General features: G+C 40.5%; 1 protein-coding gene across 6 annotated transcripts in view; it reads right to left on the bottom strand.

The window, feature by feature from the left end:
• LOC134529152 (uncharacterized) overlaps positions 1-27,112 on the bottom strand; it is a 94,464-nt gene that overhangs the window by 21,669 nt on the left and 45,683 nt on the right. For all 6 annotated transcript variants that reach the window (XM_063362931.1, XM_063362929.1, XM_063362928.1 and 3 more), the window contains 2 exons: positions 26,899-26,964; positions 23,046-23,206 (listed from right to left, as the gene is read on the bottom strand). In XM_063362931.1, the coding sequence (XP_063219001.1) occupies positions 23,046-23,206; positions 26,899-26,964 (227 nt within the window). The remainder of the gene's footprint in view (positions 1-23,045; positions 23,207-26,898; positions 26,965-27,112) is intronic.

Raw genomic sequence — 27,112 nt, 5'->3', positions numbered from 1 at the left:
CCGCCGGCCGCGGAACTGCTCGTGCTGAGTAGAAATCGCTTCCCAGTAATGGGCAAGTTGTGTTACGTTACGTGAACAAGAATTAACGGCAATATGACGGTAATGCCATGACACGTTTGGCGAAGCGAAATAAGTGGTGGTATACGAGAGCGCGATAGTGTGGGCCTAGTGCACGGGCCACAGAAGCAGTGCGATGCAAGAGGCGCAAAAAGTGAGTGGGGTTTACACCCGACCCCGGCAGTCACCGGCTTCAGAGGTATGCTTCAGTAACAAGTAAGTGTGAGAACTGGATTTTTGTACTTTACCCCGGCTGGTATGACTTACAGAAGATGTGTTTTGAAAACAGAGTGCGGCGACGGGATTTAGTGGTTGGATTATCTAGGCTGAAGAACGTCATTATTTCGGTTCCTCCCCCCCTCCTCCGTAATAGACTTTTTTGGGACTTTGGATTAGACTTAATTATAGTACAAGAGTGTCTGTAAACCCATGTCATTACATGTCGAGAAAGTAATTATACCAATTTAAATGATACCTAGAATTTACCTTTTAAGTCCCTTTACCTTTTTACAGTATTTAAGTTTGAGCATCTTATATTTGGTAATTCATTATTATACCTATCACGATAGAGTTTCCAGGACTGTCGGTAAATTTAGTATGGTAATATTTTTTTTTGCGCACTTGCCAAATGTTAGACCAGTCGATGCGTGTCTGTTAAACTTAATTTCTTTACACTCTCAGTATCAGTATCTCAGTGGTGACGCATACACGGGACTGGCGTGGCGAGTGCGGGCGTGTGCAGCTACCCCGGTATAAGGGGAGTTGGCCACAGGTGTGCCACTCTGCTACGGCAGTCTTGTTATTGGTTTTTGCAGTGATAGCGAGAATTACGTTTTCAAGCATAATGGCTACCTCAAATAAACCTTTGAATTCAAGTTTGGAACGCGAAGATTTGGTAGTATGTTTACGGGAAGCGTTTTAATGTAACATCTGATGATGATGTACCTTTTTTAGAATTGCTAAGGGCGGAGTATAATTTAAAAAAGGAGCGATATATGTTGGTATCGGGATGTGCGGTAGAACCCCCCGCGGAGGATTTGGCTGGTCGGATTGTGTGTGATTCTTTTGGTAAAGACTTAGATAAGTTTCCGGTGTTGAAAGAAAATACGATTGATGAATTAATTAGGTTTTGCTGGGAAGTGGATCGGGTGCAAGAAAGTTATATTTTTGATAGTGATTCGAAGTTGTTGAGGAGCGTAATTGGTAAAAGCTATGGGTTAGCGCGTCATATTATTACTCGTGGCGTAAAAGATAAGTTATGTTGGGAAAAGGTTAAAGAGTTATTATGGCGGAATTTATGTCCTAAGCGGGTCAAGTTGGGATTAATACACAAACGAGTTGGACGTTTTCAGAAACCCGACGAGAAGGTGGCTGTGTTTATGTTGGATGTGTTACAACATATAAAATTGTTTGGGGTAGAATTTTCTGAAGTGGAAATCATTGATATGATTATTGAAAACATGCGTCCGGATATAAGGAGAGAATGTTCTTTTATTAAGAGGCCACGGAATTTAGAAGAATTACATGAATGGGCTGTAGAAGTCGATGATATAAAATTTGTACAGGAGGAGTATGCGATAGTGACAGGTGATGATCCTTACTCCAAGTCGGTTCCTGATCCTATGGTTTGTATGGGGGGGATTAAAAATGTGGTTGAAGTGATTAAAGGCAATAATCATTACAGAGATGGGGAGAGCAGTAAAAAGGAATGTCTTTTGTATGAAAAAAGAGCATTTGGTACAGTTTTGTTGGCGGCGTTCAAAGGGATCTATGGGGGACGGGGATATTAAGAATAACAGTAATAATAAAAATAAAGAGGTTATTTGTTATTATTGTGGAGAATTTGGACATTTTCGTAAAGAATGTAGTAAACAACGGCGGAAATGTGAATTATGTGGCTATTGTGGGAAAAGCGGCCATAGGTCGCGGAAGTGTAGGCTAAAACGGCAGGATAATCTTTTTAGATTTAAAGATAAGCATAGAGTAATGGTCATGCGGGAATCTAACAATTTCTATGCCTCTGTTAAAGTGGGCCCAGAGTCGATAAAGGCCTTAGTCGATACGGGAGCGAGTAAGAGTTTCATAAGTTGGGAGTTTTATCAGCATTGTAAACAAAACAAATTAGTTAAAAAGGTAAGTGACCTTATTGAAGAGGGGATAACCATTCAGCTAGCTGATGGGAAAGTCCGAGAAAGTAATAGGAGGGTTAAATTACATATTAAGATTCAGAAATTTTCGTGGGATCGTGAATTTTATGTAATCCCCGACCTTATTTGTAAGATGATTTTAGGTTTGGATTTTTTAAGCGACACCCGAACTGTAATCGATTGTAAGAAACAACAGTTGTGTTTTGGTTTTGAGCCCCGGTTTAAAGTAGGTTTAGTGAAACCCTTGGGGAAAAGAAAGGTGATTTGTGGTGGAATTGAAGGGGCGAGAGAAAGGCTTAGTGAAAAAGAAATTGAGAAAATTCAGGGAATTATTAATGAGTTTCAGGACGTTATTACCAAGAAAGTAGGAAAGTGTGTTATGGAGCCTTATGAAATTAAAGTCACCGATGAAGTCCCAGTATAGTGTGCCCCTTACCAATGCACCCCACCTAAAATGCAAGCCTTTAGGGCTATAATTAAGGACTTGCTTAAACAAGATATCATAACCGAATCTAACTCCGCCTATGCTTCTCCCGCCTTTTTAGTGAAAAAGAAAACACCTGGTGAATATTGTTTAGTTCTTGACTATAGAATGTTGAACCAAAAGATCCGGGTAGATCCTTTCCCCATGCCTAAAATTGAGGTTATTTTTCAATATTTAAGCCAAGCCAAATATTTTACCGTTCTAGATTTGAATGCCGCCTTTCATCAATGTTTGCTGCAACCCGCTAGCCAAAAGTACACAGGTTTCGTAACCCCATGGGGGCACTATGAGTGGAAGAGGGTCCCTTTTGGGGTGAATTTTGGTGCGCAATGCTTATCTAGAATATTGGGGAAACTACTTCAGAATGTACAATACAAGTTTGCCATGAGTTTTTTAGATGATATATGCATATATTCAAATTCCCTTGATGAACACCTGGAACATTTGCGTGTCGTACTTGGTAAACTAAGTGAAGCAGGTTTCACCTTGAACCCCGAAAAAATTTGTTGGGCGCAAAGGAAAATACACTTTCTAGGTTTTATCGCAGGAGATGGAAAGATGGAGATGGACCCCCAAAAAATAGCCCCAATTGTGAAATTTCCCCCACCTAAAAATATAAAGGGGGTGATGAGGTTTCTTGGAATGATTGGGTTTTTTAGTCGTTTCATCTCCCATTTTGCTGAATTAAGCAGTCCTCTAAATCACCTAAAAAAGAAAGGAGTTGTATTTGAATGGGGTAAAGAGCAGGATCACGCCTTCAGAGAGTTAAAAAGAGCTATCTCTAATCCTCCGGTTTTGACATTGCCCGATTTTAGCAAAAGATTTGTAGTACAGGTAGACGCTTCGAGCCTTGCCTTAGGGAGGGTGCTTTTACAAGAAGGGGAGAAAGGATTACAACCTGTGATGTATATAAGCCGCACGCTCAATAAACATGAGCAGAAATATAGTGTATACGAGAAAGAGGCATTGGCATGCATTTACGCCCTGGAGCGTTTTGAAAATATTATTGAGCATGACGAATTTGATCTGTGTACCGACAATCAAGCTATCACATGGTTGTTTACCCATTCTCGCCAACTAGGAAAAATAGGTCGATGGGTAATGCGGTTAACAAGATTCAGGTTTAAGATTAAGCACATTAAAGGAAACGAGAATCCTGTCGCCGATGCCTTATCTCGTATGTATGAGGCCGAAGGACTGCAAGAGGAGGAATCGAATGAGCCTATTCAGAAAGGGGATGAGGATGAGGAAGGAGGGGTAGTAGATGATGAATGTTGCAATGTATTGGGGGCAATTTCCAGAAAGTTTTGTAGACTTACGCAAGTGGCAAGAGGATGGGGAAGTAAAGAAAATTAAGAAAGGAATATTAGAATCACGGTATTAGAATTTTGTTTTTTTTTTAAGGGATTGTTGTATTATGTGAAAGGTGCCCCAATCAGTAGTAAATTTAGTTCTACGGTATTATCATGATTCTGTGGTAGGAGGACATGGGGGAATACAGAAAACCTTAGTGAAGATTTCTGAGTCCTTATATTGGCCCGATATGAAGGAAGATGTGGAGAAGTATGTCAGAGGTTGTCGGATCTGTCAGGCCGCAAAACAGCCACGTACCACTAAAATTGGGGAATATGCGGTGGAAAGGGTTGAACGTCCGTGGGAACGTGTCTTTCTGGATATCTTTGGGCCTTTACCCAGGTCGTTAAAAGGGAATGTATACTTGATGAACTTGGTTGATGGGTTTAGTAAGTTTTTTTTTTTTTTTACCTTTGGGTGGTACTTCTAGCGGCCGTGTAGTCAGTGCTTTAATTGAGAGAGTATGGGGTTTGTTTGGTGCGCCTGAAAGTTTCGTCACTGATAATGCTACCTATTTTACGAGCCAGGTTTTTGAGCAAATGTGCTTTAGTTGGGGTATCAAACACTTCACTACGAGCCCTTATTACCCCAATCCGAATCAGGTGGAAAGGGTAAACAAAAATATTAAGATTGCTTTGACTATTTTTAGTCAAAAGGAGCATCGGAGATGGGATGAAAATCTGCAATTTTTGAACATGGCCTTTAATTTGAATAAGCACGACTCCACCCAGCATACTCCCACGGAGGTGTTTTTAGGGAGAGATTTGAGCCATCCTCTGTTAAATGTATGGGGAATACACCCGGAAACTTTGAGTATTCATAGCCCTAGACGTTTGGAAGAGGTATGGACAGATGTAGCGATGAATTTAGAAAAGGCTAGAAAGAAAATTTGCTCACAGTATAATCAAGGTCGGACTCCAAATCCTTTCGCGGTGGGGGAGGAGGTGTGGTGTCGTAGGAGGTGTGGTGTCGTGAACATCATTTGAGTGATAAAAGTAAATTCCGTACTGCCAAATTGGAATTTGCCTTTGGTGGGCCTTATCGGATAATCAAATTTTTGGGGCCAGTGACGGTCTTGTTACAGAAAGTAGGTGAGTCCTTAAGAGTAAAGTAGGCACACGTTAGTCATCTAAAAGCAGTTAATTGAGTTTGGGTGTGTCTTCAATTGCTAAAAGATGTACATTGTAATGTTTGGTTTAATAAGTTAAGGAACTATGTGGCATAAACTTATTGTTATCCTTTTTTGGTGTTTTAGAATTTTAGATTTTTAGTATGTAATGTTTAGGATACGTTTTGCCTTTTGCATTTATATTTGCATTAGCCATTTTATACGTATATTTTTGATAAGATATTTTGGATTGCTACAGCACTTGTTTAAAAGGGTTTGTTTTCCGAACGGATTTTTTGGAAGTTAGCACCCTTTAGGACCGTAGCTTTAAAGCATTTAATGTAATTCCAGATTTTATAAACTGTAAGTTCTTATTTTATAATAATCAATTTATTTAGTATTTTTCTCTTTTAAATTTCAATTTAGTTTTTTGGGTGATGTAAAACTTTTTTGAGACTTTGGCTGTAGGTCGTGCCCTTGCCCTTTCTTTGTGCTTTCGAGTCTACTTACTGTTTACGAGTTTTTTCTAGTTTACTTTCTTAGTCTTTTCGCGTTTCTTTCTTCTCTTGTACGTGTTTCTTTGAGTGGCTTTACGTGTAGCGGACCTGATAGTTAAAGGGCTCAAGGAAGTTATTTTTTTTTTGTCGGGGTGGTTGAGGCCACTTGTGGCGGCCTCAGTCGTCTTGGATATTATTATTATTTTAATTTTGCGTAAAGTTAATTCTTAGATGATTTAATTTTTTATAACACTATTTATGTCCTTATATTATTTAATGGTGTATTTTAATATTTATTTATTGTAACTTTTTAATAGTATACTTGGTTTATTTTACGTTAAGTACTCTTACTCTGTAGTGGGACCTACAAGAAGTAACCAGAACGATCTAGCGGAGTGAGGGGTGGTAGTAGAGGATGGGGGTGACGTCAGCTGACGTGACAAGGGGAGGCGGCTGCCAGCTGATGCGAGGGGAGTGTGTTTGAGACCGCCGGCCGCGGAACTGCTCGTGCTGAGTAGAAGGGCAAGTTGTGTTACGTTACGTGAACAAGAATTAACGGCAATATGACGGTAATGCCATGACACGTTTGGCGAAGCGAAATAAGTGGTGGTATACGAGAGCGCGATAGTGTGGGCCTAGTGCACGGGCCACAGAAGCAGTGCGATGCAAGAGGCGCAAAAAGTGAGTGGGGTTTACACCCGACCCCGGCAGTCACCGGCTTCAGAGGTATGCTTCAGTAACAAGTAAGTGTGAGAACTGGATTTTTGTACTTTTTTCCCTGGCTGGTATGACTTACAGAAGATGTGTTTTTAAAACAGAGTGCGGCGACAGGATTTAGTGGTTGGATTATCTAGGCTGAAGAACGTCATTATTTCGGTTCCTACCCCCCTCCTCCGTAATAGACTTTTTTGGGACTTTGGATTAGAATTAATTATAGTACAAGAGTGTCTGTAAACCCATGTTGTTACATGTCGAGAAAGTAATTATACCAATTTAAATGATACCTAGAATTTACCTTTTAAGTCCCTTTACCTTTTTACAGTATTTAAGTTTGAGCATCTTATACTTGGTAATTCATTATTATACCTATCACGATAGAGTTTCCAGGACTGTCGGTAAATTTAGTATGGTAATATTTTTTTTTTGCACACTTGCCAAATGTTAGACCAGTCGATGCGCGTCTGTTAAACTTAATTTCTTTACACTCTCAGTATCAGTATGACAGTGGTGACGCGTACACGGGACTGGCGTGGCGAGTGCGGGCGTGTGCAGCTACCCCGGTATAAGGGGAGTTGGCCACACAGTAATGAGATGCAACCTCAAGTTAAAGATTGCCAAGAACATGGTTCGCATTGATCTAGCGTATGAAAGAACAAAGGAGAGAAAATCAGAAGCCATTTTTAACCTAAATTTATGTTAAAAAATTAAAATAAAATGAATTTGGGTGCCAGAGAATTGCTGTACTTACGATCAAACTGTATTTAAGTGGAAAGCAATATGGACAAGGTAAGTGTTTTTATGAACATGCAAGTGTTTTTGTGTAGTAATAAAATGTTATGTTAAAAATGTATTCATACAACAGCACGATTACAAGGAACATCGGAATTCTAAATAGTCAGGACCAAGACCATTTCAGATACTGTAACATTTTGGATAACACAAGTTCATTGCCCACAGTGCCAAGATTTCCAGGTAAAGAAAAATGTTAAAGGCAGGCTGTGACTATTAGTGGTATAATTGTGATGACTGACTGTAAATAAAATGGAACAGTAATGTTAGACATGCTTGGGCCAGCATCTTCTTGCATCAGCTTTGGAGACCACACATAATAAATCTCAAATGTCTGGTAGGTCATCCCACAGTCCCCATTTAATTATTGTATGTCTTTACTCACTGCATCCTGTATATACTGCTGCACATTAAGTAATGACTCTCACATGCATCACAGTCATATAATGCAGGTAAGTCTCACCATAGAAAACAATATTATCTGCTTGTACGTAGAGGCAAGATTAAACGGTGAATAGCGATAAAAATAAATAACACCAAAATTCATGTCGATACAATACAACACTAAACAGAAATCCAGGCCAAAACATGAATTATATATACAGTAGAATTCATATACGACTTTGCTTGTAACGACTAACCGCTTTTAACGACAATAATGTTTACTCAAGTTAGGTTTCATAGTTAGGTACTGAGAAAATAAACCGTTTAGTGTGACTCCGTTTTAAGTGACCAACTGCTTATAGCGACCATTAATTATGAATATTATGATATTACGTCCGGTTAAAACGACGCACAATGTTTTGTTTACACAACCTACCAATACCTCGGCGCCCCAACTTCACCCCCCCCCCCCCCCCCCTTTATTGACGCGTGAATCATAGTTAGTGTTTGTCACTTGTTATGACAAGTTCTTAAAGCTTGACAAAATGAGTTCTATGAAGCGAAAGTGTTTTACAATTGAAGAAAAAAGTGCAATATTACACCGATTATAAGCCGGTGAATCAAATGCAACCCTCGCAAAGGAGTTTGGCGTATCTCATTCTACAATATCAACAATAAAGAAGAATAAAGATAAGATTGAGCCGCTGTTTAGTGCTAATGTTTTAAAATGCAAACGTGTAAGGACTTCTACTCATGAGCCGGTGGATAAAGCATTGTTACAGTGGTTCAAGCTTCAGCGCCACCGGGGAATACCCGTGAATGGACCTCTGCTACAAGAGAAAGCAAACTTTTTTGCTAGACAGTTAGACATGCAAAATTTCACATGCTCCATGAGTTGGATAAACCATTTCAAAGTAAGACACAACATCGTCAGTGGTAAGATTGCTGGTGAGTCTTTATCAGTTCAACAAGGTGATGTAGTCAATTGGTTAGAAAAGGTTTGGCCTACTCTACGTGCGCAATTTAGAGATGATGAAATGTTTAATGCGGATAAGACCGGGCTGTTTTATAAATTAACCCGACAAGACTTTGAAATTTTAAGGTGATAAATGTACAGGAGGAAAATTATCAAAGGAGAGAATTACTGTAATGGTGGCAGCCAACATGAGTGGCACTGTTAAAAAAAACTTCTAGTAATCGGAAAATCTCAACGTCCCAGATGTTTTAAAAATGTACAGCATTTGCCAGTGGATTATGAGAGCAACCGAAGAGCCTGGATGACTGCTGACATTTTTAACAAATGGGTATGCGCATGGGATCGTGAACTTACAAAAAAGAACAAGAAAATCCTGCTGTTAGTTGACAACTGTCCTGCACATCCCCATATTGAAAACTTGAAAAACATAACCCTGGTGTTTCTGCCTCCAAACACGACATCAGTGTTGCAACCCATGGATCAAGGGATTATTCGAGCTTTGAAATCACATTTTCGTAAAAACCTTGTCCTGAAAATGATCCAGTTACTAGACGGCCGCGGAAGCAGTAGTGTTGAGGACCCAAAGATCACTGTTCTTGATGCTATTCTAATGATTCAAGATGCCTGGCCCCAACTCAAGCAAGGGACAATTTTTAACCGTTACAAACACGCTGGTTTTATCCAAAGCAATGTAGAATGTAGCATAACTTCGAACGCAGATGATTTTAACGAAGGAGACGACGTACCGCTGAGCACTTGGGCGAGGGCTATTGATAAGCATCAGTTACCCATAACAAACGAGGACTTTGAACAATACGCGTGTGTCGACGATGCTGTCGCCACTTGTGAAGAACCGTCTGATGAAAACATTGTGGAAAATATCATCGCCAACGACGCGAATGGCAAAGATAGTGATGGTGATGATGACGAACCAGCAGAGAATCACCCTACCGTGAGTGTGTCTGATGTTCTGAAGGCTGCGGAAACGCTCAATGTGTTTGTTCAGACTAACTTCGATAATGATCTAATGAAAACAATGATGTCACTAATTCACAATGCTGTTCAAAGTTCTTACTACCGAACAAAAGCTTGTCAAAAACAAATTCAAATAACAGACTTTCTACGTTAGTAACAGAGTTTTTCATGTAGTGCGTGTGTATGTAATTTATCTCTTTGTATTACAGTACATTATGTACCTATGTTTATAATTGGAATGTGTAAGAACCATTAAAATAAAGTATATGTGATTATATATCCTACAAAATGTTTTATTTACCTAAACCGTTTTGTACGTCATCCGGTTAGTACGACATAGTTTCGCCGGTCCCTTGAAGGTCGTTATATCCGGATTCTACTGTACCTGAATAACAAATTTTTTTTGCAAGGTAACATATTCTACTCATTTATAAATTTTTCAAAACTGAGAACCAATAAAATGAATCTACTTTTTTCTTATTCAAAGTTGTTTCAAAAATACTGTAAAAATTAAAATAATATTAAAATTTTAATTTATGTGTACTATGCTGTTATGTCTGGGAAAAAAAAGCAATGGCAGGTTGCCAGTAACTAATTAAAAACATAATTAGTAAACATGCTATCTACATCTAATAGCATGGTTCTGGCAGTGATACAGCTCAGTTGTTAGAATTCCTGGCACTCAAAAATACGACCCAACCAGCCACAGCTTGCCACTAACCTACTTATCATGGCTGGTGATGGAAAAGACCGGAAGCAAAGCAGGAGGGGTTGAGAAGAGCAGATGCACAGAACACAAACTTCAAATCACATTTGGCAGTGCTCCCATTAATTTATATCTGCTTCATTTTTTTTTTTAGATATTAGTACTATTACTTGTTAAAACATATCCAATAGTGAAGTAAATAAAAGCAATCAATATTTGAGAGTCTCCGGAAAATAGCAGTGTTACATCAAAAATTTTGCAGCTTTGAGAGAAACATTCAAATTATTATTTGGTACGGAAAACTCAAATCTGAAAAATTGTTGACTTAACCACCATGCTCCAGAGACCTCATTTGATACCATACAGAAGTTGCTAAGCTGAAATAGGCCAACAGAGAAATACATAAGGAAATGTAAAAAAAATTCTACTTTCAATGTGTAATTTTCTTATTAGATAGTGATAAAAGTAAAATATAAATTAGAATCTATCTGAGTTCCATAATATATCTGAAACCTTAAACTCCACAAAATATAATTTTTTTTATTACCAGTAACATTTTGATTACATAGTTACTAAGATGGTTTATGTTGATGTATAAAAAGCTAACTATAAAACAATTCCAGTAATTTTATGTCTTTATACATGTACATCTTTCATAAAAGTAAAAAAGAATAACTCCAATTTTTTTAATCTCTCGAAATATAAAACCATTAAATTTGACTCTTATAAACTGTGTAACATGCACCTAACTGTGAGAGATGTAGGAATTTATTGATAGTAACATCAATGGAGAAAGAAACACACAACATAAACCAGGGATATCATGTAAAGAATTGCCTTGGCCTATAATAAAGAAATACCTCAGGATTTCTGGGAAAGCATGGGACCTAACTGAATCATGTCAGTTGATAAACACCTATATCCTCTTTTTTTTTTATAAAATGAGTTTGCCATGTCAATTTACTATTCAGGACAAGCCAAATCCACTCTGCAAAAAACACCACAAACCCCACATCTATAATGTACAGGCACAAGGAAATGATATGTTAAACGGTGGTTCATCTGGAAAACACACATCTCCAAGATTGTCAGTAGTGTTATAACATTATGTTTAAAGTATTCAAACCAAATAATGCTTCAAATAAAATATTTTTACTTGTTATCAATATTTCTAACCATTATATAATGCCTAATAACTGCACCTTCATACCTGCCAACTTTCCAAGATGAAAATTAGGAAGACATTTCAAAATGTTAATTTTTCGCGTAAAGGACACGCGGCAATTTTTACTCCATGCCACAAAAATTACTGTGATTAAAAATAATTCTAGAAGCAATGCTAAATAGCCTAAACCAACCATTTATCACATAAATATGATGTAAATTAACAGAAAAGTATATAAACAGTTGTTTCATTGTCTTTTAACTTAATTTGAGGTTGAGCATTGCGATTTCAAAAAGGAGGCTGTCGCCTTCTTCGCTTTCTTCAAAAATTCTGCACTATAATTCTGTTCATAACATACACCAGTTTGTCTTGACTTGAGGATAGAAATTGCTTCCAGAGTTTCATTTGACATTGATGACCTGAACTGTGTTCGATTCTTCTTAATTAAGCTGAAAGTACGCTCACACTCTGCGTTACTGTGTGGGATGGATAAGATTGATAACATTACTCTAGCTATCCGATTATACTTTGCCACTCCATCTACTCCTCGAATACTGGCTAACTGAGACCATTTTATATCTTCACTTACTTCTGTTGCACAAATATCTGAAATGTCGTTGACCTGAAGAGTTGTGAACTGCTTTTGTATTTCGTCTATAGCAGCATCTTGTGTTTCCCCTTCCTTTATAGCAAGCATAATAGGAAATAATTCCACAAAATAATGGACAGAAGAAAAGCTGGCATTCTCAATGTTACTGAGTCTAGCAACTTCTGCATGTTTCAATACCTCATCTTTTAAAGGAAACTTGTTGACAATGTAATCGCAAGCTAAGACAAAGTACTTACGAACAGAAGAATAGAAAACTATTTTTTCTTTGTCTTCCAGTGTTTTCACAATGTTTACAGCCTGATTCCCTACAACTAAATCAGCGTCTTCTTTCTGATTCTCAATGGAGTGGTAGTCGAGTTCAAGTAAGGAGCTGCCTTTAATTACTTTCGGCTTGACAAAGTTTGATAACAGGTCTCTCAAAAAATCAAACAACAGTTGCCTAAGGACATGGATATGTGGAGATGCCGACTGGAGGGTTGTATTTACCTTATCAAATGATGGTATTACACTAAGAAGAAATAGACAAAAAGCCTTGCTGAGTTTAGATGTCAGGAACATAAACAACTTTTCTTCTCGATTAATGACAGGAGTTAGATTCTTCAAACAAGGTTTGTCACGAGAGCTTGCTAAAGCAACTGTCTTACTACTGGAACTAGGGACACTAATGGAATCTGATTTCCTTTTGCGTTCATTATAATTTTTGGCATTTAGGCCTACTCCAACAGGGTTTGGAATGGGTTGTTTTTTCTGTGAGGGGCTCATCTTAGGAATTCTGTACGAGCTAAGGCTACCAGATGATGACGATTTCTGACTTGCAACTTCTTCACTGAAGAAACTAACCAATGGGTCCCATTGTTCAACTAGCCTACACAAACTACGCCCAAGAGAGAGCCACCTTGTACTAACGTGTTTCAAAATATTTTTTGCTTCCTTATTATGAAGCTCTTGGAATTTGTGGAATCTGTCTATTCTCTTCGCACTTTTTTCTAAGTAATAGAATATATCCACAAGTATTTCATCTATTTTTATGGGTAAACCCCCTACAGCTTTTTCGGCAGCCAGATTAATTAGATGGCAAATGCATCCTACAACTATGAGATCATTTTGCTTTTCTTTTAATACAGCTGCAACGCCGTTCTTGCGACCTACCTTTACAGCTGCATTATCACAACACAATGCTATACAATTCTTAACAGGTACTTTCTTGAGTTAAAACTGTGAAAGCACTAAGTTCCCTATATTACGTCCGGTGGAATCACCCTCCAATGCAGAAATGGACAAAACTGTGTTAACAATTTTCTGCTGCTTTTCATCATAGAATGTGACAACAATCGGGTAAAGTTTCGTATTTGAGTCGTTACTACCATCAGTAGCAACAGCAAATGGTCCATTTTGTAAACAATGGACCAGGTCTTCTGTTTTATCAGAAGCCATTTCACTTACAATAGCTGCAGTTTTAGTTCTGGCACACCCGTACTTTTTGGCTATCTCTGAGTTTGGAAACATTTTCCGCAGCAATGCACCTGCATGATCTGCAGCAGTCAAAGGTATATTATGCTCTACCAAAAAGGCCGTAAACAGGCACTCTGCTTTTATCACGTCTAAGTCGGCATTTCCCGTTTTGACAAAAAAAGTTGATATTTTCTGGCTTTCTACCTGTCATTTTACATTTGCGGCATGTTTGGCGCTTCGACAATGAACCGTTATGTCCGTTTTCCCACCATGTGCAATATTTATGTCGGAATGACAAACTGTACAGTAAGCAAATATGTCACCCTTTACAGACTTCTTAATAAATGAGAATTCAACACTGTACTGTTCTCTAAATACTTGATTATACACTTTCTGTTTTTTCGTAGTACTCATTTTTACCGAATTTAAATCAAACAATAACCTGAGAAACAGATTAACGTCTTACCTAACAAAAAACTTGTGCCTCAAAGGCCGAAACCATAATGAATAAAGAAACTAAACGTAACAATACCAAATTACTGCACAAATGGTATACTGCTACATTAAAAAAGTCTTTAAATCAAATTACATCACGCATGAATTAACTCCGCTAAAACACTGCCATCTCAACTGCAACTAATGAAAACAGAAAACCATCAGCATCAACAAACGGGATAAAACAAACGATACAACAGTATCGACACATACTCTAATGTAAATATATCGTTTCCTAAGGTTCACATCGATATATCGATTACAATACTCGAGATAAATCGTTCTGTTACGCAGAACTTATTCAAAGTTGTGGAAAATTCGTACAAAATAACACTTGTCCCTAAAATCGTACAACGAAGCTATTTTTCGTACATTTTCCGGGAAAATCGTACAAGTTGGCAGGTATGCACCTTACATCAGTCATTTCCAACCCAACACAACTCATCTCCAACGGCATTTAAAAAATTTTTTAACACTTAAAACTGAGGGAAAAAATATTTTCACCTCAAATAAAATTTCAGAACTCAGCATTTATACTTAAAAAATGTAAACAGGGATTCAACTTGAAATTATGTAAAAGTGAAGTTTTTTTTTAAGTTTTCAGAGAGTTAATATTTTTGGAAATAAGGTGTTACATGACTAATTGAATTCAGCATGACCAGACCAGGATTCAAACCCAGCTCCTCCAGAATGCTAATCTAATGTTTTACTACTATGCTATCTTGCTCAGAAGTCAAGCAAAATATGATGTTGCAACGTGCGCTTCGGCATTCAGAGGCCCGCCGGCTCCTCCCCTTCCCTTGTTCCCCTTAAAGCCCCCTCCCGCACTCCCTTGTGACGTCCGCGTGACGTAGGCGCCTCCTTCCAGGCCTACTGAATGCGACACTAGCGCCATCTGGATTTTTTATATATAGGGGTGTAATTATTTTGCTCGTTCTGTTCTGTTCCGGGAGCGATCGCCGTGAGGGGTGCTTCGGCGTCGCGCCGTGTTACGCATGACTACGAGGTGTTCTCTGGTCGGTGTCTTACATTTTTTTTTTCTTGATAATTATGTAATTTGCCTTCTGCGTCATGTTTGGCTTGCCTACTTTTTGGCCTCATAAAGTAATGTTTGCTGGACACCGAATTTGTTTCGTAATTCCTGGTTTGCATTGCCAGTGTGTTTCACCTTGTGCATTTCTTTGAATTTGTTTCTTGCTTTCGACCCATTTTCCGTCGGGGCGTTTGTCGTTTTTCTCCGCCGCACCTCTCACGTCCGGACAGACAGCATTCTACCTGCTATTACCATGATTTAAATAACGTTAGCACATAACATTTGTATATTGGCTATTTGTATTGCTCATCAGTACCTGTTTACGTAATTCTTTCTTTCGTAATTCTTGTTATTTGTTGCCCCTCTATATTCATATGGGGCTTGATTTAAAGAATAATAAAATTGTGTATTTTTGTATATCTGATATTTACGCTTATTTCTTTAGGGGTTACACAACACGTCTGGCACTCTGCCTGTCCCTTTACAAGGGCCATAGTTTTTTTTTTTTTTTATGTTTCTTATTGTTAACGTCATTGAGGTAAAGTGAGGTGGATTTCCCCTTCCTCTTCACGATACTTCAAATTCTGCGCAACTCTGCTTGCGGAGTGTTTTTGCTGTTGTGTTTACTGTTTCAGAGCCATGTCTTCGCTGGGGGTTGCCTGGTTATATAAGCTGCACAAGGAGGAACTCATCCAACATTGCGAAGAAAATCAATTAGAGGCTTCGGCGACGGACACCGTGGCGGTGCTTCGCGCGCGCCTCGCTCAGTTCGTGCGTGACTCGTGTGCAGCCATTCCTGAGCCCCGGACACAGCAGTCCCCTCCTGACGTGAGTCCGCCCACGGGCGCTTCCTTTAATCAGAAGCTCTTCTTTGTAGCCTTAAAGCCGCTCCCCGTGTTGGGCGGAAGTGAGCCGCGTGCCGCTTTGGATTTTGTGATCGCCGTGGAGCGATTGTTTAAATTGAATTTGGTTCCTGCTGAGGCTTTCATGAAAGCCCTACTGAGTAAGTGCACTGGCACTAATGTGCAACTTCTTACGCAGGCTATTTCACATGGAGACGATTTCGCGGCGTTTAAAAAACAGTTGGTTCACACTGTTTGTCCGCCCCGTGTTCTCGACGTGTGTAAACGAGAGCTGGTTTTTCGCTTTCAAAAGCCCGATGAATCTGTCACTCAGTTTGTAAATTCTGTTAGTGATTATGCCGATGCTTTGAGTTTGGGAATTCCTGAAGGGGAATTTGTGCAGTTGATCCTAGGTAATCTTGTGCCGGTGGTGCTTCAGAACTGCGCTATGTTGACACCTCCATCTACCCTGAATGCCTTACGTGAGTGGGGCGGTGAGGTAGAAAGCCGTATCGCTGCGGCAAGCAAGTACCGCTCTGAATTTCCCGTGTCTACGCGCGGCGCTGACTCTAAGTCGTCACCTTTCAGTAGAGAATATTTTCCCCCCAGGCATGTCGGCATGACTGACTGTCGGCCTGCTACTTATGCGCGACCACCTGACGGAAGTGCATGTTACGGCGACGCCGCGCCTGTTTTCGAGAGACGCGCCCCAGTGAGTGACGTGTTACGTCATTCGTTCGAAGAGTTGCTCCCGCATGTCGCCACGCGCGCCGGGGTGCGCGCTCATGTGAACGAGTCTCCCGGCGGGCCGGCCCGTCCTCGTGGCCGCCCGACCGGCGGTATCCATGCTTGTGTAAGTGAGCCGCCTGGCGCGCTTGCTAGCCCCCGCGGTGTGTCGAGCGGCGCGGCGCTTGCTCGTGTAAGCGAGCCGCCCCTTGCCGCGACCTTGAACTTGGCCGTGAATAACGCAGCCGCGCTCCCCGCTAGGATTGATACTCGCGGCCGTGGCCGATGTGCTAATTGTTGTGTTTTCGGACACGTTACGGCCGAGTGCACTAGTTCTCGAGTTAATGCTGGCGATAGGCGGTGTTTCCGCTGCGGTCAGGCGGGCCATTACCGAGTCCAATGTCCGGGAAACCGGCATTGACGACACGCAGGAAGGGTCGTAGTCGTCGTGTTATGCGCAAATCCTTTCCTCAAGCGTTTTTACATTTTCTTCCCTTACTTGTACTGGGTAATTTTTACCCCGCTCTCATCGATACAGTAGCCACTTGTTCGTGCATCAGTGAGGCATGTTTTGACAGTTTGCTTAGCCAGCATCGTCATTTGAAGCGTTTCGTTGTCAATGAGCCTGATGTAATCATTTCCGTGGCCAATGGCGACATCGTGCGCGCCCGTCGCTCGGTGATTTTACACTTTAAGGTTCACAGATTTTCTTGGAGTTGGAAGTTTATTGTGGTTTCTGGACTTGCGTCTAATTTTGTTTTGGGTCTCGATTTCCTTAGTAACACGCGTTGCGTGTTGGATTTGCATTGACACGAGTTGTCTTTTGGTTTTGAGCCATCTATAAAAATTCAGCTGCGGCACGAAAAACGCGTGCCCATTGTCATGTCCTGTAAGGAACTGACGAGTCACGAATCCGACCAGGCTATCGCTGACTTAGTAAGCGAGTTTCCAGATGTGATAACCCGCAAGATTGGCAGGTGTGATGTACTGCCTTATCGATTCTATGTGAGGGATGAGGTACCCGTTCGTAGCAGATATATAAAAGTGTCACCCCCGAAACTTCAGTTCATGAGAGAAATTATTCAAAAATTGTTGGCTGCCGATGTTATTACCCCATCTACATCCGATTTCAGTACCCCAACCTTCTTGGTACCCAAGAAGGACAGTACGGAATGGCGATTAGTTCACAATTTCCAGGAATTGAATCAGAAGATTATTGATGACAGATGGCCATTACCTACAATGGAGAGTGCTCTACAGCACTTGGGCAAGGCTCGTATATTTTCTGTTATCGACCTTAATCATAGTTTCCACCAATGTCTGTTGGACCCAAGTTGCCGTAAATATACTGCCTTTTCAACCCCTTTCGGTCATTACCAGTTTAACAGAATTCCTATGGGCGTCAGTTTTGGCAGCCAGGCCTTGAGCCGCGTGCTTGATCACGTGTTAAGTGATTTCAAATTTCGTTTTGTTTTCAACTACATCGACGACATTATTGTATATAGCAATTCTTTTGAGGAGCACCTTGACCACCTAAGGGAGGTCTTCCTTCGCCTTCGTGCTGCCAAACTTACGGTCAATCCTAAGAAAATTTCCCTTGGCCGAAAGTTCGTGAAGTTTCTGGGCTATGTTATTTCCGAGGGCTCCTTGCTCATGGACCCGGATAAGGTTGCCCCCATTGTCGCCTTCCCCAGACCTAAGAATATCAAGGGCGTGCAACGTTTTTTGGGCATGCTTGGGTATTATTCCCGCTTCATCAAGAATTTTGCTGCCCTTTGTGCCCCCTTAAATGCCCTTCGTAAAAAGGACGTTCCCTTTGTTTGGGGCCCGGAACAGGAAAAGGCGTTCACTACCCTGAAGTCTCAATTGGGCTCTCCTCCCGTTCTGGTCCTGCCTGATTTCAGCAAGCGTTTTGCCCTGTTTGTTGATGCCTCGTCCATTGCTCTAGGAGCTGTTCTCGGCCACCTGGAAGAGGGCAAACTCCGGCCAATAGCCTTCGCCAGCCGCTCGTTACTGGAGTCTGAACGAAAGTTAGGTACTTACGAGAAGGAGGCTCTTGCCTGCCTGTTCGGCTTGGAAAAGTTCGAATGTTATCTCGACTGTAGGGAATTCGATCTTTTTACAGATAATCAGGCTTTGAGCTGGCTCTGTAACCATCCTCAACAACTGGGCAAGCTGGGACGTTGGATACTTCGTCTTTCTCGTTTTAACTTTGATATCCATCATGTTCGAGGAGCCGACAATGTAGTGGCCGACACGCTTTCGCGAATGTTTTGTCCCGAGGAGTTTTTGGTTGAAGAGAACGAGTCACCTAGTCCCGATGAACTCCTATGTGTGTGCAAGGTTTTCCCGGAGTCCTACCTTAATGTTCGTGAGTGTCAGCTTGACGACGTCGTTTGTCAGAAAATCCGTAAGGACTTGCGAGACAAGAAAGTGGTCCCATTTGTGGAGGAACAGGGTCTGATTTATTTTACTGGCAGCTCGGGTCGAGCTCGTAAGGCAGTTGTGCCATTAATATTAAGGCCTATGGTACTTAAATACTACCATTCGTCCCTGATCGGAGGCCATCTTGGTATGGATAAAACCTTCCGCCGCATTTCTGCGCATTTATACTGGCCGGATCTTCGCAACGACGTTCGTGCCTTTGTCAGATCCTGTCATGATTGCCAGATTTCGAAGCCACCCCAAAACACTAGGGTGGGCCTGTACTGTGCAGACCCACCAGTGGCACCCTGGCATGTTGTCCATCTAGATATCTTTGGACCATTGACGCGCTCGCGTAAGGGTAATATATGCTTGCTTGTCTTGGTCGATATTTTCACTAAATTTGTCATACTTCTACCTCTAAAAAACATGAAAGCAGTTTCGATTGTCAAAGCCCTTCGGGAACAAGTGTGGAAGCTCTTTGGAGCCCCTGCCATGCTCGTGTCTGATAATGCCAGATACTTCCAGTCTAACATCTACAAGGATATGTGCTTTGAATGGGCAATTAAACCTATCTATAGTTCGGCATATTTCCCTCAGGGCAACCAATCAGAGCGTGTCAACAAGGTGCTCAAGGGGGTTCTCACTTCCTTTTATCGTTCAGATCAGACACTTTGGGATTCCGATCTGGACTACATTAACATGGGTCTTAACTCTGCTGTGCACTCCGCCACCGGTTTTCCTCCTTCCATTCCTTTTCTGGGCCGCGAGCTCACTCACCCTCTCCTGAATCTCTGGGGACTGCCGTCTCTAAGCTCCGCCCTAACTGAGGCTGACCTCGAGAAAATTCTTGATCTTGTTCCTTGTAATCTCCAGAAGGCCCGCCACATTGTCGAGACGCAGTACAACAAAACTAGGCAGCCCCATGGTTTTAAGGTTGGCGATATTGTACTGGTGCGTTCATATGTTCTCCCTTCTTTAGCGGCACAGATCAATGTTAAGTTGCTTCCCCCATATGAGGGCCCGTTCACTATTGTGCGTTTTTTGGGCAGTAATACTGTACTTCTCCAGGATTGTAAGAAAAAATCCAGGTATAAAAAGTGCCATGTAAGCCAGCTGAAAGTTTATGTGTCTTAACGTGTAAGTTGTTTTTTTAGTAAGTATTAGCAGGTTTTCTCTCCCGTTGTATTTTTATTGATTTTACCTGCATGTCATTTATGAATAATCATCTGGAGCTGTTTGCTCTGGCCTAGCCTTATTGTCAAAATCTTCCCATAGAAGTTTAGAATTATTTTCTAGGGATAGTTTAAGACTTGTATTTTAACAGTTATAGCCATATTATGATTTATTATTTATGTCCTAATAATCTTTGAATAAGTGTTTACAGTACGCAACTAGTATGGCAGCCCAGCTCTATAAAAGGGTTGTTGGCTGAGTGGGGTGCTATTTTTTTTTACAATGTATTTTATGTTTTATTGTATATTTTTTTTCCTACTAAATTATGTGAATCTTTCCAGTGCACTGGAAAGTAAGTTGTGTGATTGGGAAGCTATATTTTTAGTATTTGTGGGTGGCGCAGTGTGTTGTATGTTTTTCTTTGTAATTTCCTCTCCGCCACTCCATTATCCTGCTGCTGGCGAGCCGTCTTCGCCGCCTTTCTTCAGTCATCACCCAGCGAAGAGAGGAGACGTCCACTCTTCACTGCCTGTGTCACGCTCTTCGGGCGGCTCCTGCTTCCTACGTGTTATGGACATAAGCCTCGACAGTGACTGCGCCATCACTTCTCGTCGGTGTGCCCGCCGCTCCTGCTGGTTGTCTCCTACGAGGTGGGCCCTCTCGTAGTGTTAGAGACTTCCGTGTACTGTTTACGCAGCCCCTGCCTGGCCCAGAGATTCGTCGAGCAGTGATTCCTGCTGTGGCGCGCTTCGTCGGAGTGTTTGTGATGTGGCAGCATGCTGGCGCCCCTCTTCGAGCGCCGCTGCGAGCCGCCTCCCCTCCGTGCACTGCTGCGCCCGGCGGTGGTGCCCTGTGAGACTTGCAGTTTCGGGCTGGATCGGAAGCTGTGATACCTACCTGCTCTTATTCTCCGTTACCGCCGCCCCCTCTTCTAGTTCGCCTGCCACCAGCCCTTGTCGTGTTTTGGGGGCGGGCGCTTGCGCTGTGTGTCGTGTGGCGGCTTCTTCATGGATTGTGCTTTAGATACTTCTTCCTGCTTATCGCCGTTCCGCGCTGCTGGGGTGCTCCGGGCGCTGCAGTCCTGTTCGAAGCTTCCCCCGTCTGCGGACTGGACTTGGTGCGTGCGAGCCATCTGTACTCCAGCTGCCTACTGGCGTCGCTGAGTTTTCACTCTACTTCAAAGAAACCACATACAAGATACTTTACTCGTCGCTCCTCGTATCGTCGCATTCATCTGCTTCATCGTCCTGCGGAAGGCTTCGCCAGGGGGCGGGAATTTGCAACGTGCGCTTCGGCATTCAGAGGCCCGCCGGCTCCTCCCCTTCCCTTGTTCCCCTTAAAGCCCCCTCCCGCACTCCCTTGTGACGTCCGCGTGACGTAGGCGCCTCCTTCCAGGCCTACTGAATGCGACACTAGCGCCATCTGGATTTTTTATATATAGGGGTGTAATTATTTTGCTCGTTCTGTTCTGTTCCGGGAGCGATCGCCGTGAGGGGTGCTTCGGCGTCGCGCCGTGTTACGCATGGCTACGAGGTGTTCTCTGGTCAGTGTCTTACATTTTTTTTTTCTTGATAATTATGTAATTTGCCTTCTGCGTCATGTTTGGCTTGCCTCCTTTTTGGCCTCATAAAGTAATGTTTGCTGGACATCGAATTTGTTTCGTAATTCCTGGTTTGCATTGCCAGTGTGTTTCACCTTGTGCATTTCTTTGAATTTGTTTCTTGCTTTCGACCCATTTTCCGTCGGGGCGTTTGTCGTTTTTCTCCGCCGCACCTCTTACGTCCGGACAGACAGCATTCTACCTGCTATTACCATGATTTAAATAACGTTAGCACATAACATTTGTATATTGGCTATTTGTATTGCTCATCAGTACCTGTTTACGTAATTCTTTCTTTCGTAATTCTTGTTATTTGTTGCCCCTCTATATTCATATGGGGCTTGATTTAAAGAATAATAAAATTGTGTATTTTTGTATATCTGATATTTACGCTTATTTCTTTAGGGGTTACACAACACGTCTGGCACTCTGCCTGTCCCTTTACAAGGGCCATAGTTTTTTTTTTTTTATGTTTCTTATTGTTAACGTCATTGAGGTAAAGTGAGGTGGATTTCCCCTTCCCCTTCACGATACTTCAATGTTAGTGACCAAAAAAAAGTGCAATGTAGCAAGTTACAGGTTGTGATATTGAAACCAAATAGATTATAGTATCATATGGTGTGATAGTAGATAAATGTGTTGGTGGTAGATAAATGTGTTGGTGGTAGATTAATTTATAACAGTAGTGGTGTAAACAAAGAAATTAGATTGTGCTCTTCCACTCAACCAAAACAAACACCCTTTGTCACACCCAAGTACGTAACAATAATATTCACAGAAACTATGAACACGTTGCAGAAAAACATTTAGCACCTTTTCTTGGCCTTTCGGTGCTGTTTCACAATCACAAATAAACTGAGCCAAAACACGTTCTATTTTTCTTCAATTTTTAACTTAAATATAATGATTCCCTCTTAACCAACACCTTTTAACCAGCCTTTGCTTTAACCATTGCATGAGTTTGAGATGATGACTCACTGGCTTGTTGCGTTGTGGCTCTAACCACTAGCCTATTTAGTTCAGTTACCTGCCCATTTACTGTGGTGATAACCAGTTAAAAAGTGGCCAGTTAAGAGGGAGTGAACTGTAAACTATTTTCACAAGATTATTTTAATTAGTGCGTAAAACTACTATAAATTTCTAGTGATTTTACACTGAATGGTGATGAAAATTACCAGAAAATTAATCTTCACTGTAAATCATACATCTTGCAGCTCCCCACTGCACATACAAACCTAATGGTAAAATATTCACAGCACTGAGAGTAAAATTAAAATGATAGTATCTTATCTCTGGAAAAACAATGTGGAGTTCAATGGCACTTACAAAGGGCAGTTGAAGATCTGGGTAGGCTCATGCACTATGGCAACGTGACGCTGAAGGTACTTTTCACTATTAAAACCTTTTCCACAGCGCCTGCATAAGATCTGAGTTTGACGATTGTGAATGACACGATGTTCCTTCAAAGCAAAGCTGTTGGTGAAAGACTGTAAGGAAAAAATTCAAATCAATGATTGCATTTATAATTTCTTTTTGCTGGTTCTTAAAACTCAAAGTCTATGAGCAAAATATTAACTAAAAATAACATTTAAAAACCTCTAAAAATTAATAAAGACTAAAATGTATGTGTGTGTACACACACATGCATCCATAAATGCCTACCCACACATGCATACCCACTAAACATACATACACACACACTCATGCATACCCACTCACATGCACACATGCATACATGCATGCATACAAAAATGCATACATACATGCATGCTCTTCACAATGTTGGTTTTATAACATTCAATATAAAATACTAAAAATAAACTGGCTTGTTGGGAACTGTTTTGGCCAAACTGAAATTTGTTGTGGGGCACAGAGGCAAGAAATTTTTTGAAGAACATGTATTTGCAAAGTTACAGGCGCAAAAGAAGAGCACAAATTTGAATTTCTGGTGCAGACCGCCCCTACCCCTTGGATGAGTGAACAGTCATTACAGCCACGTTGTAGAGCAAGGAGAGCGGTAGTTCTGTGCTTATGTTACAGACGAACAGTGCTGTCCTTAGGTTTCGGGGAGCCCTAAGTACCAAAAGTGAACAACTTACATGCACAGACTAGCTGACATGCATTTGATGTATGGTGAGGCTAAAGGTAAAGTTTGTGCTACTGTCCATGTTTGTCAAGACCAGTTTCCAAACAGGCGTGCCACACATGGACAATTCTAACGTTCGTGCACCAGCGGCTACATGATATGAGATGTTAGAGGCGTTAGAAAACCCTGCAGTGGCAGAAGGACTGTGCCAGTACTAGTTTATAAAAGGAAGTCCTAGATCAAGTTGCTAAGGAGCTAACAACTAGCGCCCGCGCCATTGCATACAACACGGGCATAAGCAGTTGGAGTGTGTGACACAGTGACTCACAAGAAAATCTAAGCTCATATCACCTTCAGAAAGTGCAGTTGTCATGCTCTGCTGATTTTTCCTTATGTGTGGAATAAAGTCAGTGGTTTCTTTCCCACTTCTTGTGACAATCTTGTTAGAATTACTGGAAGACATCCCATGACAGAATGTGGTCTTTGTACGACAGTGCCAGCGGCAGACTGAACAATGGCATTACAAATATCTTCACAACAATTTCCCTGGAAATAACTGGGCCGAGGTTGTCTGGTCACCAGACTTACTGCCTAGAACATTTACTACTGGTACTACTTAAAAAGGCCTTTTTTAAGTCAACCTTGGGAAGGATTAAGAGGGTACGACAAAAACATTGCCCATCAGTGTTGAGCCTGCATCGAGACCAGTTGACATCATTTTGAACATCAATAAAGAAGAGTCAAATTTTCAAAATCAAAACAAACCTAAAAATTCCTGATGAAAATCTGTAGCAGTTTGAGCCTTTAAAGGCACTCTCACTCATGCAAAAATCCATTTGTACTAAGCAGTGCCACACTAGTACTTTCCCCCTCCCCTAGTCAAAAGTCCATGTGAAGAGCCCACACAGCCAAGCCAATCAACTTCACCAGCCCATGAGCAAAAGTCAAAATTACACTGTTCTTATTTTTGCATTAAACTATGCAGGGCCTATTTGCGGACACGTTCCTTGACAAATTCTTGTTTCAATGTGCCTAAACCCCACTTAAAATTGGCCAAACCATCTCAAACACAATGTATTTTAAAGTTTATATATACCAAACAATGACCAATTCTGTAATGATATCATGGGTAAATTGTTAAATTTAGATAAGAATTTTAGTCTAAAATCACAATTAGCACAAATTCAGTTGAATATTTAATTTTACAATACCCTTATTGGATTATTTCCTTTTCATCTAATTTTGGTTTCAGGGTAATTCTTGTGGGTCTGGTTACTTACAGTGCAAGTTAGTAAATTATTTTTCAAAATAAAACTTTCTTACTGTAACATCCCTCTTTATTATAATTAACTAACTTATTATTTAAAACAAAACTTGGATGTGTACTGGAAAAACACTTACAATTACCATAAAATCAGAGTTTGAGATGGCATTTACAAACCTAGCTTAAAATTAATAAGTTTCCTTTTGAAACTACTAGTTGAAAGATTAAAATTATATTGTAAGGTTTAAGAAATTATATAAAGTTAATTTTTTTTTCTTATACTGGTACAACTTTTTAAGATTCAAGACACATTTACAAAGAAGTTAAAATTGCTACAGAAAATATATAGTGTAAATGAAATCAATCAATGGGGTCCCTTACAGGTGAATATGAATTTTAATCTAATTAGCTTTTAACAGTTTATATAGTTGCTTCAAAATATTCAAGTCCAACCATAATTTTTTCAGTGCTTGTAGTTATTATAACACAAAAGAATAGATTATATTCCCTTCACTGCAGATCATCATGGCACCTAGGAACACGATGTGGCAGCTTATCCCGGAGCTTGATAGAAGTTAATGAATTTAGAACACAAGCCGGAGATGTACAAGGGAAATTACAGATGACACTTCACCAACTGGTATTCATGAACTCATACTCGTGAACCCATTGCATCACAAAAGAAATACTGTGGTTACACACAACATAAAACAGACACACAAAATTTGTAACGGTTGTGAACTTTAAAGGGGTCGAATTTTAAAAAAAAATTAAGGATTCCACTTACAAATTATTAATTATGTCCTCAAGACATAGGAAGCAGATGGAGATGCAGCACAGGAACACACAAAGTGGCTATGTTGGTCGGAGCACAGCACACATCCATACACACACAAGGCTACGAAAATAAACTAGCCAACCAGTAAAACTATTTAAGTTGAAGGATGAAGTCTTTTTGGAAAGATTCCCGAAGCTAAGTGACTATATTGTATCAAAGCAAATTATTCCATGAATCACCAAAAACACGAAACACCGATGAGCAGAGACGTCGACTGGCCGCGGCGGAGTAAGAAACAGTTTTCTCTGCGTCTTGGCGGGAGCCAGATGACGTTGACAACGGACAAGTCCTTCCACTGAAGAGCGAAAGTAGTCCAAAACGTAGTGCGGTTAAAAATCTGCAGTTTTAAGGTGAGATGTGGAGGGGGAGGAAACAGTCGGTAGAAAGAAAAAATTGAAAACTTAAGCGGAGCAATACTTGTGCCTCAGCACAGACGCTGCAGAATTGTGAAAAAGGACTTAGACAAGTGGAGCGAGGGGAAGGATTGACGTGGGCAGAGTGCAAACTGCATTGGCAATATTTTTGTGGGATGGTGGCGTGATGCCGGGCCAGAAGAATGGCAGAGAGTGCGAATGCAGCGCACTGACAAAACAAGAAAAAGCTACTGATGTCTAGCAAGGGTGCCCCTGTGAAGAATGCAAGAAAGACTTTAAATAAGAATAGTAAAATACCCAACAATTAAGATTCCTAGTAAAAAAATTACAAATTAAATAAAGTTAAATTTCATGAAAAATAATAAAAGTGATATAAGTTTACTTAATAAAGGCACATTACTAACAATTAAATTTATTGGATTTCTAAATTTGGATAAATAAGTACTATAATCCTTGGTAATTGGTTTTTAACATATAAGAGAAAACAAGGATTTACAAAAATGCATTATCATTTTTCAGTATCTTCAATGATCAAAGGAATTGGAAAATAAATTTGACTTCTGTAGTTAAAAACATAATCACATTTTCACTTAAATAAAATAAACATGTTACATTACCTTACTACATATCTCACAGTTTATCAAACCTTCTCCAGTATGTTTTCTGACATGATATTTCAGCTTCTGCAAAATAAAGTAACAAAAATGGTTATAACTTAAAATACAGTAAGAAAAAATAAGCTAAACAAAGATAAACAAAATATAATAAACCAAACATACAATATCTATTTTTTTTTTTTAATTTCAGAACTGCAACAGGAATTGCAACTAC

The sequence above is a fragment of the Bacillus rossius genome, chromosome 2 (assembly GCF_032445375.1).
Source record: "Bacillus rossius redtenbacheri isolate Brsri chromosome 2, Brsri_v3, whole genome shotgun sequence".
In the NCBI taxonomy this organism is placed as follows: Eukaryota; Metazoa; Arthropoda; class Insecta; order Phasmatodea; family Bacillidae; genus Bacillus; species Bacillus rossius.
Note: the sequence above shows the minus strand (reverse complement) of the source record. Positions and strands in the feature narration are given on the sequence as shown.